The 12,866-nt window shown below is 43.2% G+C and overlaps 1 protein-coding gene across 1 annotated transcript; it reads left to right on the top strand.

Moving 5' to 3' along the window:
* The first annotated feature begins 2,564 nt into the window (after positions 1–2,564).
* On the top strand, positions 2,565–12,839 carry LOC121614596 (1-phosphatidylinositol 4,5-bisphosphate phosphodiesterase delta-1-like). The gene is made up of 15 exons (XM_041948555.1): positions 2,565–2,833; positions 4,372–4,530; positions 5,603–5,831; positions 5,980–6,109; positions 6,520–6,748; positions 8,438–8,639; positions 9,107–9,251; positions 9,348–9,500; positions 9,654–9,809; positions 9,919–10,078; positions 10,484–10,600; positions 10,695–10,873; positions 10,999–11,131; positions 11,742–11,891; positions 12,112–12,839. The coding sequence occupies exons 1-15, from the start codon at positions 2,803–2,805 to the stop codon at positions 12,201–12,203; spliced, it is 2,265 nt and encodes a 754-aa protein (XP_041804489.1). The 5' UTR covers positions 2,565–2,802; the 3' UTR covers positions 12,204–12,839.
* The last annotated feature ends 27 nt before the right edge of the window (positions 12,840–12,866 follow it).

Genomic DNA, 12,866 nt, shown 5'->3' with positions numbered 1-12,866 from the left:
TGACAACTCCTACCGCTCCTGTCAACACAACTTTACGCGCGACTGACGCATCGTGTTACGTACGAACTCAGGAGGAGGCACAGCGATGTCGCCATCTTGAGTGTGGCAAAGTCTGCCAAATGTCTGCAAAATCCGAAAAACGCGGACAAATAAAACTTAAGAAGCTGAACCACAGTAATAACTTATAGATACTGGACCATGACATGCCAGTTAGTTGAAATATTTTAGCCTTTAGACAACGGATACGCTATATGTTTACAATCCGCGCCTGTAAAACTGGGCACTGTAAGCCCAACAGAGGGCGCTAATGCAATGTAATGTAAGCCCGTTGTACTTTTTTCACACTATTTTTTGCTCGGTAGTATACAGTGACATGTGTACAGGTCTGTAGATGATAGGATGTACCAAGAGAAATAGTCCTGCATTCAAAATGTTACTAAAGTGAGAGTAGCACTCATTAGGCAGAATGGCTGTCAGCATTGTATTTTGGATCATATCAGTACATTGATATAAGCCTGTAAGCAGTACTTCAGCATTGTGGGTAGTGGAGGTGATGCTAACTAATTTAATGCTGTGTGGATTAATCTTAATCTTAAATCATTAGTTTGTAGAAACTCATTGAATGTTGCATGTAAAATCTTTAAATGTATAGCAACTATAGCTGTTAAATACAGTGAATTTAGAGGAGTATCAAAATACAGTAGCATGAAATGTTTATACTTGTAATTTGGTGTACTACTTTAGTAAGTGCACACAAACTGCACTGCGTTTCAGGTTTATTTGTAGACTACTTTTAACCTTTCGGTCTCCATGTTGGATTTTACAACTTGCCAAGAAGTTTCATGAAAAGCAGATGGGCTGTATGTGCTCAGCAGACTGCAGTATTCATAACTCTGTGTGATTTCTTTTGGCTGCATCCTTTGGTAACCCAGGAATTGCATAATCTATGTCATGGAAACAGCGCTCTGAGACACGAGGATGTTTTTGGGAAACGCAGCGAGAGTATGGATGGTATCAGTGGTATGTGAGGAAACAGCGGGGCCTGTTCTTGCTTGTTCAACAAGCACAGATACCGAGCAGAGACACAACCTCTTAGGCGAGAGAAGTTGCTTACCACTGACAGTGTTTTGAATTAAAGAGGGGTTTTATGTGACACATTCCATTGCTGTCCACTGTCACTAAATTCCCTCATGTAAGTAGACTTACAGCTCACAGGTTGGTGTCATGGTTTACACACACACAAACCTAAACTGCAAAAGGAGGAAAACACACAATAAACATGAGCAGTTTGGCTGTGCAGCTGGCCATGGGATGGCTAATGCTTAATGCTTTTTTCCCACTGTAAATAGTAGGAGTTATATTAATAGAAATTTATGATATGTTAATAAAACACTAATTTGACGTGACTCTGGGAATGTAAAAATCATCACCACTTTGGTCTGTGATTTCTTTTACAAGCATCCACACCAGGCCTTTGTGAGGAAACAAGCACACAGTAACTACCCTACTTCTAAAGTTGAAAATGTTTTTAGATTAATAAGCAAGCGCTTTAAGCCAATGAAGTGGCTAAAAGGACTGAACAAGGAATGGTCATAGAAGCTGACCAGAGAAATGTGACACTATTGAGATGCCCTTGAGCAAGGCATTTGAGCCAAGATAAAATGCATAACTGTTGTCTTGCATGATTTTCTTTAAGTTAATATAAACCAAATGTGCGGTGTTAGTTTCTCATGCACTTAAGAAAACAACTTCTCAGCTCTCAGACACGCTCCCAGGGCCAAGATACAAATCTAAAGACAACGCTGCACTCTGTTTTCCTGCGTGTTTCCATGCACCTCGTGGATTTTGGAAGTTGACGCCCCTTGCCCGGAAGCCCCCTCACCCCCCACTCCCACCGATGCTGCATTAAAGCTCACTCATCCTGATGCTGACAGTGCGCTGAGGGTAAGCCAGGCCTGAAAGGGAAGTGCTGAGGGCCACAAGAGCCCCAGCGCACCAGTGATTGCAGAGCTATTATCCTGCCAAGGCTAAGCTGCACATGAAAAGGAAAGCAAAAAACTTCAGCTGTCCCATTCAGTGTAACCAAATATGCTCAAGCTCACTGTCAACTATGTGGATGGGCAGCGAGCCAGCTCTGCTCTTCTGCCATCTTCATCGTGTTTACCTTGCGTTCAAATGAGGAGCAGGTGTCTATATGAAAGTACAAAGGCTTTAGCAGAAGCTGACTATAGACATGAAATCACAGGACATTTCCACTGTATAAATTTGACTTACAAAGCCTGATCACCATACGTTCAGGCTCATGGGTGCTTTCTCAGGTGAACATCCCCTCCCTGATCATTCACGTCTAGGGTTTCCTGCTGGTGAGGGTTAAAAAACCTTTTTTTTATTTTATTTTGGCAGCAGGTGCAAGGACCAACTAGTAAAATGGCATGCTTTAAATGCTGGCTTTTAAGTGAAACAGTATGTTAACTAGTCCCAGGCCTGACGGCATAAGCTGGTGTTAAGGTGTAACCTACCCTGCTGTGACATCAGCAGCGCAGCTTGCATGGCAGGCTTGTCAAACCGGTGTTGGAGCCTGCAGGAGCGCAGCTGACACCATTCACACTGCCAGGAGAAACCCACCTGTGTCGCCGCCTTTAGGTGTGTTGGCCTCGCACTCGTTTCACCAGTCCCAACCCAAGTTTGCTTCTCAAAGTGCGCACATGGAAAGAAGGGGCAGCTTTAGATGAAACGCTGCATCAAGTGAAACGAGGGAAGACGAGAACTGGCCGCGTGAAGAGGAGACACAGCTCGGGCACGATGGAAACGAATGGGATCGAAAAGAGAAACGGTAGGACGCGGTTTGGATCCCTCTTTATTTCTGCAAATTAAAGTGCGTTTTCAGTCGTTGTCCCAGCATTGAATAACCCGAAGGCCAAAGTGGCGTGTGCGCAAATGGGAGTGCATTTTACTCATTTAACTTACTTTTGAATTCTTGCAATCAAACTTTTGTCTTCTCTAAGTGCGCTTATTTACTGTATTGTGCGAAATGTGTTCCAATATGATCACCTGTATATATTTTTAAGACTCGTTTCCACTCTGCTAAAAGGTGTGGCCCCTTTCATCCAGTCTGGTTTCACCTTCCTGCAAACAGCAACACTGCTGCCAAAACCACAACAGCGTTCAGCCTCGAGTCAAGTCAAACAAGCCCCTGATGACTCTTATCTATATGGGCCCGTACTCCACACAGCATTCACGGTGTTACTTGACTGTTTCCTGTCACCTGTTTGCCCTTTTTTAAAACTCTAACGGCCCTGCCGGGTTCGTTTAAATCACAGCACTTGACAGTATCGCAAAGTCACCGCTAGATGGAGCCCGCGAGACAACAATTACAGGACTCGACACAAAATGCAGGCTGTAATGTTTTATAGTAACAAATTAAATGCACCGTTAGATTTATTTTTCTTATCATACGTTAAACTATTTAAATATTTCCACCTAGCCACATTTTAAACGCTTGTTGTATTGCCTTCTGGCTATACGCCAACTTTAGTGTCATGTAGCTAAATAGTGATTCTGCTGTTAGCTAATTAACACTAGGTTAATGCTATTAGCTTGCAGCTAAAACAAGCTAACTATCATTAAATATCTTCACTGTTTGTTAATTTAAACCACGGTGTCTTGCGTGTCCTTAAAAATGGCTCAACTGCCTTCAAAGTTGGTCAACTCGTTTTCCAGAAGTATTCTAAAAAAAAAGACTTCGGTAAACCAACTTTTGACATAACCAGACATTGGTGTTGAGCCACTTCCTCCCGTGGCGAGAAGTACACATTGTTGGTGTTACGAGCTGTAGTAAGGTGTCTGGCCGGCTGTCAGCTGAGGGAGTCCTGGCAGCCAGGAAAAGTGACCTTTGACTGGGGCTGGTACACGCCCTCCTACACGCCTGTCGGTCCGATGCCTTGTGAGCACAGTCTGGTAGCGTCTCAGCACCTCGGGGCACCATGACATGTCTGCGAAGGCAAACCCCACTCAGCGGGTCTGAGGAATTACTCCGCCATGCAAAAAGCCAGAAGGTGATACAAACGAACCTAAAGATCCTAGGTAGGCTGCTCTGCAGTTATCTGAACGATATCTTGTGGCAGACGTGACCAAAACTCGTTTGTAATGCGTGAAACTCGAAAAATGTGTGGTATGGGGCCCTTGGTTGCCTGCTTGGCATTCATGCTTGTGTTTTCTGATGAGATGAATGCATGCGAAAAGGAGGAAAGAGAACAGGGTCAAAGGTTTGACTCTGCTGACATGTGTGAAATGGACTTCAGCTCAGTCGGTTTGCAGAAATTTAGCGTGTAATCTGTTGGAACTGTGCCCTCTCCTCCTCGGTGTTCACAGGTATGGACGGCGATGTGGACCTCCAGTTTCTCCTGAGAGGTGGAGACCTACTCAAGGTCCGCTCCTCGTCCTGGAAGAAAACCCGCTACTTCAAACTCCAGGAGGACTGCAAGACCATGTGGCACGAATCGAACAAAATCTTCAAGTCCACCCAGACCTGTGAGTGCCGTCCCAGCATCCCACAAATGTGTGTGAGACCTGCTGGCAAAATGCTTGCAAGCATCTGTCTGGTGTTGTGGTAGACACGTCTCCCACCCCCTATTAATTTGTGACTTTATTACCAAAAAACATCTAGGGCTGAATGATTAATTAAAATATGGCAAATCACAGGAGCTGCAATGTTTTGATGATGTGTTAAGATGTGTCCATTATAACCATAAAAACATAGCATATGGTGTTATAGAGACGCCCCATCCTACAAATCATAGTCTCCAGACGTAAGATAACATGCTTGTTTGGTACAGACACCAACAAAAGCTACATCCTCATCATTTTTCAGTAAAGATTAAATGCAAAAATTACCTTTCCATTCCCACTAAAAATCATGACTCATATCGCAATTGCAGCATCCGTCAAAGCAGTCACAATATAATTTTTTGTTTAGCCCTACTCAACACATCCAGAGATGATGCAACTAAAACCTTCTTCAGTAACTTTTCTCAGGTCAGATGGATTTTTGAAATACTGATTATGGAGCTATAGAGAATTTGTTCTGTTTGAAAGACCTTTGAATCATCTGAAGCAGGGTTGTTCATGGTTACAGTGATATGTTTTGTGGGTGTGTTCATCAAGATAGTCATTTTTATATTGTGTGTGAAGGAGTGGTATGGTTATATTTTCTGTTTGTATTACATCCATAAACTTATGTGAGGTGACTGTTCCATAAACTGTAGTGAGGTCTTTCTGTTATCAAGTTTATAGCATGGAAGCCTTAAAGGTGCATTCAACAACGCTGCACATTCGTGACTTCAAACTTCAGTACAGGGCAGCTGTTTGAAAAAGCTGAAAATCAAGCATCACCAGAAACTTGTCATGTGACGTCAGTTAACTGTAAACAGCAGGTCTGTGTTTACCAAGCAGGCTGGTCTGTGATGCCCGAAGAAAGTATAAAAGAACTGACTTGATTATAGCAGAACTAGACATGTGTCATCAGACCTGTGGCAGGGAGTTCATTTATTAAATGATATCCTGAAAGTTTAGAATAACATTTGCAACTCTGGTCGTCCCTCAGTTTCTCTTGATGACATCTCAGCGGTGCGAATGGGCCGCCAGTCTGAGGGCTTGAGGAAGAACACAGAGGAGCAGGTGGAGTCCCGCTGCTTCTCCATCATTTTCAAGGGCCGCCGCAAGAACCTGGACCTCATTGCCAGCTCAGACGGGGAGGCCAAGCAGTGGGTCGACGGCCTGCAGAAATTGGTCTCCAACATGAACAACCTCAGCGTCCAGCAGAAGACAGAGCAGTATCCTTATCATGATAGTGGTTTAGGAAGCCCTGCCCCTGCTGCTCATCTTGGTTTATGAGATACGAATACCTCATTGGCCAGTATCATATGAATGACAACCGCTTGAACGTGCGCATATCCATTCCTTACATTGACGTCTTTACAGTTGGATCTTCAGCTGCCTGAACAAGGCAGACAAGAACAAAGATGATAAGCTGAGTCAGTCGGAGGTGAAGGACTTCCTGCGCCTGATCAACATTGAAGTGGACGACGTTTACGCAGAGATGCTCTTTCAGGTGATGCCCTCGGAGCTTTTTAATGGAGCCTAGTAATGAAAATCAATGGTAGATAAACCAAAGAGCTGGAAAAACAGATTGACCGTTGCTGCTGGGTCAGCTGTTTGATGTAGCTGATTGAATTATTTACAGCACAAATGATGCTGTAAGCCTTCTCACTGAAACTGAAGCAATCCATTTGGCCTGAAGCTTTGTCCTGTTATGTTTATGTGTGTGCATGAGCCTGACTTTAACCAGGTTGTAATTTCTCTTCAGTGGCTCCTAGGAAAAATGTAGACAAAAAGATATCTAGATGAAAAAAAAATATTTTCAAGATCATCTACCATCTTAATACTAAAAAGATCACTTTTTAATATTAAGGTGGAATGTAAAGCGTGGATCAACTTTCATGTTATATTTCCATCATGCAGAAATGTGACAAATCACAGTCTGGATACCTGGCCGGAGAAGAGATTGAACATTTCTATGACTTGTTGACCCATCGGGAGGAAATCGACGTGATCTACGGAGAGTACGCCAAATCTGCGGGCTTTATGAGTCCTGAGAACCTGGTGGACTTCCTGATGAAAGAACAGAGAGAGAAAGCCACGCTGGCTGACGCGAACAAGATAATCGAGAAGTACGAGCCAGATGAGAACGGTCAGTACCTTATCTGTAAGGTTGTCTTGTTTCAGTTTGTTACCCCGTAGCGGCAGTGGTTCTCAATCCTGCTCTTTCAGCATCACAGCAGAATCAGTTAAAAACCACCAGAGCTGTGATACTCAGTACTCAGTACTGGGAGTTTTTAGATTGAAGCCACAGTGCAGTAACATTATCCATACATCGTTTTCATTTTTTGAGCGACAGGGCCTTTCTCGATATATCCAAAATATGAACATCACATGAGCTCTCATGTCCAAACACTAAAAAATGAGCAGGAATGCTGCGTTGAGTAAAAGGGAAACATTTGCCCAGTGAGATTTTGTATTCCAGGGTACAGATACCGATGAAAAATGTCCATCTGGCTAACTGTGGTGCATTTAGAGCAGTGTTTCTTAATGTGCACTGTCCCTGTTGAATAAACTAGTAAATAAATAAACGCTGCTCTGTGTGTTGGACCTGGATTGAAGGAATAGTTTGGTATGTAGAGAAACATGCTTATTCGCTTTCTTGAAAGAGATGAGATGATCGACACCGTTCTCATGCAAGAGGCAATTAGCTTTGCTTGGCTTAGCATATTGACTGGAAGCAGGGAGGAAACTAGTCTAGCTCTGTCCAAAGTTAAAAGATATGCCTAACAATACCTCTAAAGCCTGAGTTCTTGTCTAATGGTTATTGTTCTGAGTTTCAATGACTGATGCTATTATGTGAAGTCCTGATGACAGTTGTGCAACATGAGTCTTTTTTCAAGTTAGATCTCATGTTGTGGCACTAGCCAATCACTTAGACAGGCCTTTTGATGCCAGCTAAAGCCTATCAATAACAAAATGTACAAGATAAAATACATGCAATAAACAATGATATGTCCAATTATTGTTGTTGGTGCTCTAAAGGATAAGAAATGTATTACATATAACTTTTACATTTTATGTCAGTTCTGCTAAGCCTGTTTAATGCTGAGAAGGTGCAGAACATAACTCGCTGATTCACACATGGTCTTGTCTACAAGGTTCTTTTATCTCAATTTTCAATATGAAAATATGTAGCCGCAAGTGATGATTCCTGGTTCAGATCTTTCATGGTCAGAAGAAGTAATTAGCTGATTTATCCAATCGCAAAGCTCTTTTTTGTTAGACTTAACACCAAAGTCTCTCTAAAGAAAAGTCAACACACTCAGTCAAAACTACCTGACTTAGCCAAAATGCTTTGTGGTGCCTATTTTCAAACAATGAATGAAAATATCTACCAAGATTTATGATGATTGGACAAATGGTCAACGCAAAGCCCCCGAATATTGGTGTATCTCAATCCAGCAAGGCTTTGTACCAAATTTGGTGTTAATAGTGTCAAAATCCAGTCAACTTTTATGGCCCAGGAGGCTGGGTGAGTCGGATATGTGTCTAATTTTAAGTTGGGTGTGAAGCATTTTCACATCATTACCAGTTATGTGACAAAGTTTCATGTCTGTAGCCTGATCCATCTCTCGGTAATTGAGTGACAGCATAAGACGACAAATAATACATTCAACACAAACTCAATAGGGGTCTATCCCTTCAGGGTTTGAACCCTAATTAGAAGAGTGGAATTCAGATTCTTAGGAGAGACCGTGCATGTATTACACTCACACACTTTGTCCTGGATAAATGACTCCTGGCTCTCTCGTCACATTTGTTCTACTTTGTCTTTCAGCCAAGCAGAAAAAGCTGCTGTCCAAAGATGGCTTCATCATGTACATGCACCATCCAGAGGCCTTGATCCTCAATTCAGATCACAAAGATGTGTACCAGGACATGAGCCATCCTCTCAGCCACTACTTTATCTCCTCCTCGCACAACACCTATCTCATGGAAGATCAGCTCAAGGGGCCCAGCAGCACGGAGGCGTATGTCAGGTAACAGCCTTCATTCGGCCTGGTAGAAACCATCTAAAGCCTCCAATCTGAGGAGGAGTGAGGAGTCAGCAGTCAGTGGAGGAATCAAACAGAGCAGTCACTAAAATAGTGAATCACCTTGAGCATGTAGTCTTGAATGTGTACAAAAAATATTAGCATTATGCAAGCTTCCTGCAGACAGAGACACACATGTACACACACACCGACCAAAAGGGTGTTACGCCTGGAGGGGATAGCAGTGTCAGTGCCCTGATTTAACCTGGCCTGCCTATGGACTAATTATATGGTAATGCTCTATATTTTGTCAATTCTTGATGCATGACAAATTCATCACAAACTGCATGTTAATGTAAACATGCTATTGGTTATTTTAACCATCTTAGGGTTTATTAACAACAACCAATGGGCTGCTTTACAGAGCTTTAGTCCCACCGTTCAGTCGCTAATGCTGGTTGTGCCTCTCTCAGGGCTCTACTGAAAGGTTGCCGCTGTGTGGAGCTGGACTGCTGGGACGGATCAGATGATGAGCCAGTGATCTACCACGGCTACACACTCACCTCTAAGATCCTCTTCAAGGACGCGATCCAAGCCATCAAGGAGTATGCCTTCAAGGTGTGTTTAGAGTCCAGTAACATCCAGTATCATAACACATCCATCAGCTCTCTGCCTAAGTCTTGTTCTCCGTGTTTGCTGGCTGGTCATCCCCAGACATCAGATTACCCAGTTATCCTCTCCTTGGAGAACCACTGCAGTGTGGAGCAGCAGAAAGTTATGGCCCACCACATGAGCTCCATCCTGGGCAGTGCACTCATCACCACCCCCCTGGGAGACAGAATGCCCACAAACTTCCCATCTCCAGAGGTTTGCACCCACTCTTATCAATAAGAGGATAATATTTGTATGACAGATGGTTGTCAAGATGCTAGTAACGTGTGTGTGTGTGTGTGTCTGTGTGTCTGTCTCTCTGTCTGTCTGTCTGTGTCTGTGTCTGTGTGTATGTTCATGTACCTCCAGGATCTAAAGGGGAGGTTCCTGATCAAAGGGAAGAGGCTAAACAAACTAGAGGCCAGCTTTTCTCCTGAGGCAGCTGCTGATGACATGGACGTGACAGAGGAGGAAGAGTCAAATGATGAAGATGAGGATGAGCAGAAGGAGGAAGAGAAAAGCAAGGTGGGGGCGTCACTGCAAGGAAGAGTCGCTCAATCATCTCAGTTAATACATTTTTAGCATTAGCGTTAATTTCTTGTACACTTAGACCTCATTTCCATCTAATGTGTAGAAAAAGAAGAAGCTGAAACTGGCCAAAGAGCTGTCCGACATGGTGATCTACTGCAAGAGCGTCCACTTTAACGGCTTCGAGGACGCGAGAAACAACCTGAGCTTCTATGAGATGTCGTCCTTCAAGGAGGGAAGTGCCATGAAGCTGGCAGAGGGGTCTGGTGAGGAAGACGTCATGCTGGATTCACTCAAGTGTGGCAGTGTCGAGATTTACCTCAAGTTACCAGTTAGGGCATTTTCTAAATTGCTTACTGGATCTTCCTAAAAATACACTAGTGTCTGGAAAACCTCATTAGATTACTTATTAAGTCCTCAAATAGGGCCAACCTGGAAACTAAACCAGTTCAACATGAACACATTTCTTCCATGCCTACAACAGTATTTACAGAGTGAAAACAATTGTCTTGAGTGTTATTTAATATCCACTGAGTAGTTGTGGAAACAAGATTGAAGTGCACACAATGCACAGAATGATGCATGCTCCTGTATGATGATAGAATATTTTAGAATCTAACTTTGAGCTCAGCAGATAACTCTGTTCCTCGGTCTCGACGTGTCCTCTGCAGCTAATGCCTACGTGCGTCATAACGTGGACAAGCTGAGCCGTATCTACCCAGCAGGCTCCAGGGCCGACTCGTCCAACTACAACCCAGTGCCTCTATGGAACGCCGGCTGCCAAATGGGTACATGTTATTGACGCAAGGAGGGATTTACAGACTCACTCACTTATTTTTGTCTAATCATTGTCCCTGCATCATCTTATTTATTCCTTTTCAGTGGCCTTAAACTTCCAGACCACCTGCCCAGACATGGACTTAAACCAGGGCAGATTCCTGGTTAACGGAAAGAGCGGCTACATCCTGAAACCGGCTTACATGAGGGACAGAGGCACAGAGTTTGACCCCATCATCCTGACCCGAGGAGACTGGCTGAAGCACAAGACGCTCCATGTCATGGTTGAGTGTTTGAAGACACACGCTGACGTTATGCTACTTGCTGTAGTTTCCCGTTCACCCGTTGCCCTCCAGATCATGAAGGCTCTGTTATTATCTGACATGTTGTGTCCCCCACCTGTCATCAGGTTATATCAGCCCAGCAGCTCCCCAAAGTGAACAAGAAGAAATCCTCCATTGTGGACCCGCTGGTTAAAGTGGAGGTACACGGAGTGCCAGCTGATGTTGCTGAGAAAGAGACCAATCATGTTGACAACAATGGTACCTTTCCTTTCCTGTGCTGTGCTTTTATTTTACAATGATGTTTACAAAAAGCAGATATTAGTCATATACTTCAAATATATGGTTATACATTTATTTGATACTTTTGGAGGTATATTTTTTTTATTCTAGCAGATCATGATTAGCTGAGCATAACCACTGCAACATTTTCATTTTTAGCACAAATAAAAATGTTGGCATTTTTCAGTTCAGAGGAAAACATCAGTATTTGGCCTGACCTCAGCATCATGTAGGACCTTGTTAGAACATGTCTCTACCAGACGCCTCAATAGAAAAGAAAGCGACAACACAACACACTCTGCATTTTGAGTCTGTTGTGAGCAGGAAGCTTGTTTACTGGGGAAAAACTCTACCCTGTGTATCTGTGTTTCACACGTAAAAAACCCACAGCTGCATACAACTAATGCATTCATGCCCTCTGGGGTTGTCAAGGTGCACTCTGGGAAATGTGGGAAGCCTTTGAAGCACAAGCACACGAGGCAGGTTAAAAGATCACTGAGTAACTCCTGGCATGCGCTGAACGTCAGAAATTAATGATGCATACGGTCTGCGAGACATCAAGTTACTGACGGCATATTTCTTCTTTAAGGCTTCAACCCAATGTGGAATGAAAACTTTCAGTTTGATGTGTACGTGCCAGAGCTAGCATTGGTACGCTTCACCGTCGAAGACCATGACTCCACGTCCGACAATGAGTTTGTTGGACAATACGCACTTCCATTCAACAGCTTAAAAATGGGTACGTTGAGCAACTGTCAGCAGATATTTGCAGAAATTATCAAGTTCTGTTTTTTCTTGACTGTAACCCTCGGATAGTTCTCTGTTTACACACTTCATAAATGAACAGAGAGAGGAACTATCCCTTCTCTGGTGGAGCATTGAGAACTCGGTTCACTCTCTGCACAAAGAGCCCCTCATATTCTCCCTTTTCTGATAATTCACTTTGTGCTCCCACACAGGATACAGACATGTGCCTCTGCTCAGTAAGAACGGAGACGTTCTCCCCTCAGCTGGTCTCTTTGTACACATCATGGTCCTTGATGCTGAGTGAGACGTCGCTGCCTGGCATGTGCCTCTGCAGGACACAAGGACTTCCATTGCACAGCCATGTTTTAGCTGGTTTTACTTGGATTTTTTATTCTCTTTTTTCGGCTCTGTAGTTTTAGTTCATGATGAACTTATTGGCTTAAACCCCATGGTGAACTGCTGTAAAACATTCTGAGGGGACAATAGTGAGTTAAACTAAAGATCTCCATCTGCAACTGGAAATGACTTGTATTGGGAGGTGGCAAACACTGTACAAACACTGGGTTTGCAAGACTTTATTGTGCCCCATATGAGTTGCATTACAGGGACTATTATACAAGCTGTTTTAATTGGTTTGTATGAGTTGCACTAGCGTTTTACCATGTTCAGTTTGCGATGGCATTGGATTCTTTAAGACTTAAGCATGTGTCCCTCATTTCTGGTCAGTTATTGTATTGTCTAGTTAAATCTTTTTACTCAAATGACAATTTCATGAATTCTGGAGATACGGAAGCCAACATACAAACAATGTGCTTTGTCTTCATCAGTAATTTTAGTCATCGAGTATGATCATTTTTCATGTGACATCATCACGACTACTTCTTGATCTTTTCATAAATCATGATGAAGATAAACGTTTTAAACACCCGTCTCGATCCTTTCGTTTCTTATTTAAACTAAACAGTGA

Source organism: Chelmon rostratus, chromosome 12, assembly GCF_017976325.1.
Source record: "Chelmon rostratus isolate fCheRos1 chromosome 12, fCheRos1.pri, whole genome shotgun sequence".
NCBI classification, from domain to species: Eukaryota; Metazoa; Chordata; class Actinopteri; order Chaetodontiformes; family Chaetodontidae; genus Chelmon; species Chelmon rostratus.
This window is presented reverse-complemented; position numbering and strand designations above follow the sequence as displayed.

Coding starts and splice junctions, on each gene's coding strand:
- LOC121614596 (XM_041948555.1), top strand. CDS start 2,803: ATGGAAACGAATGGGATCGAAAAGAGAAACG. Junction 2,834..4,371: donor TGGGATCGAAAAGAGAAACG/GTAGGACGCGGT, acceptor CGGTGTTCACAG/GTATGGACGGCGATGTGGAC. Junction 9,810..9,918: donor AGGAGGAAGAGAAAAGCAAG/GTGGGGGCGTCA, acceptor TCTAATGTGTAG/AAAAAGAAGAAGCTGAAACT.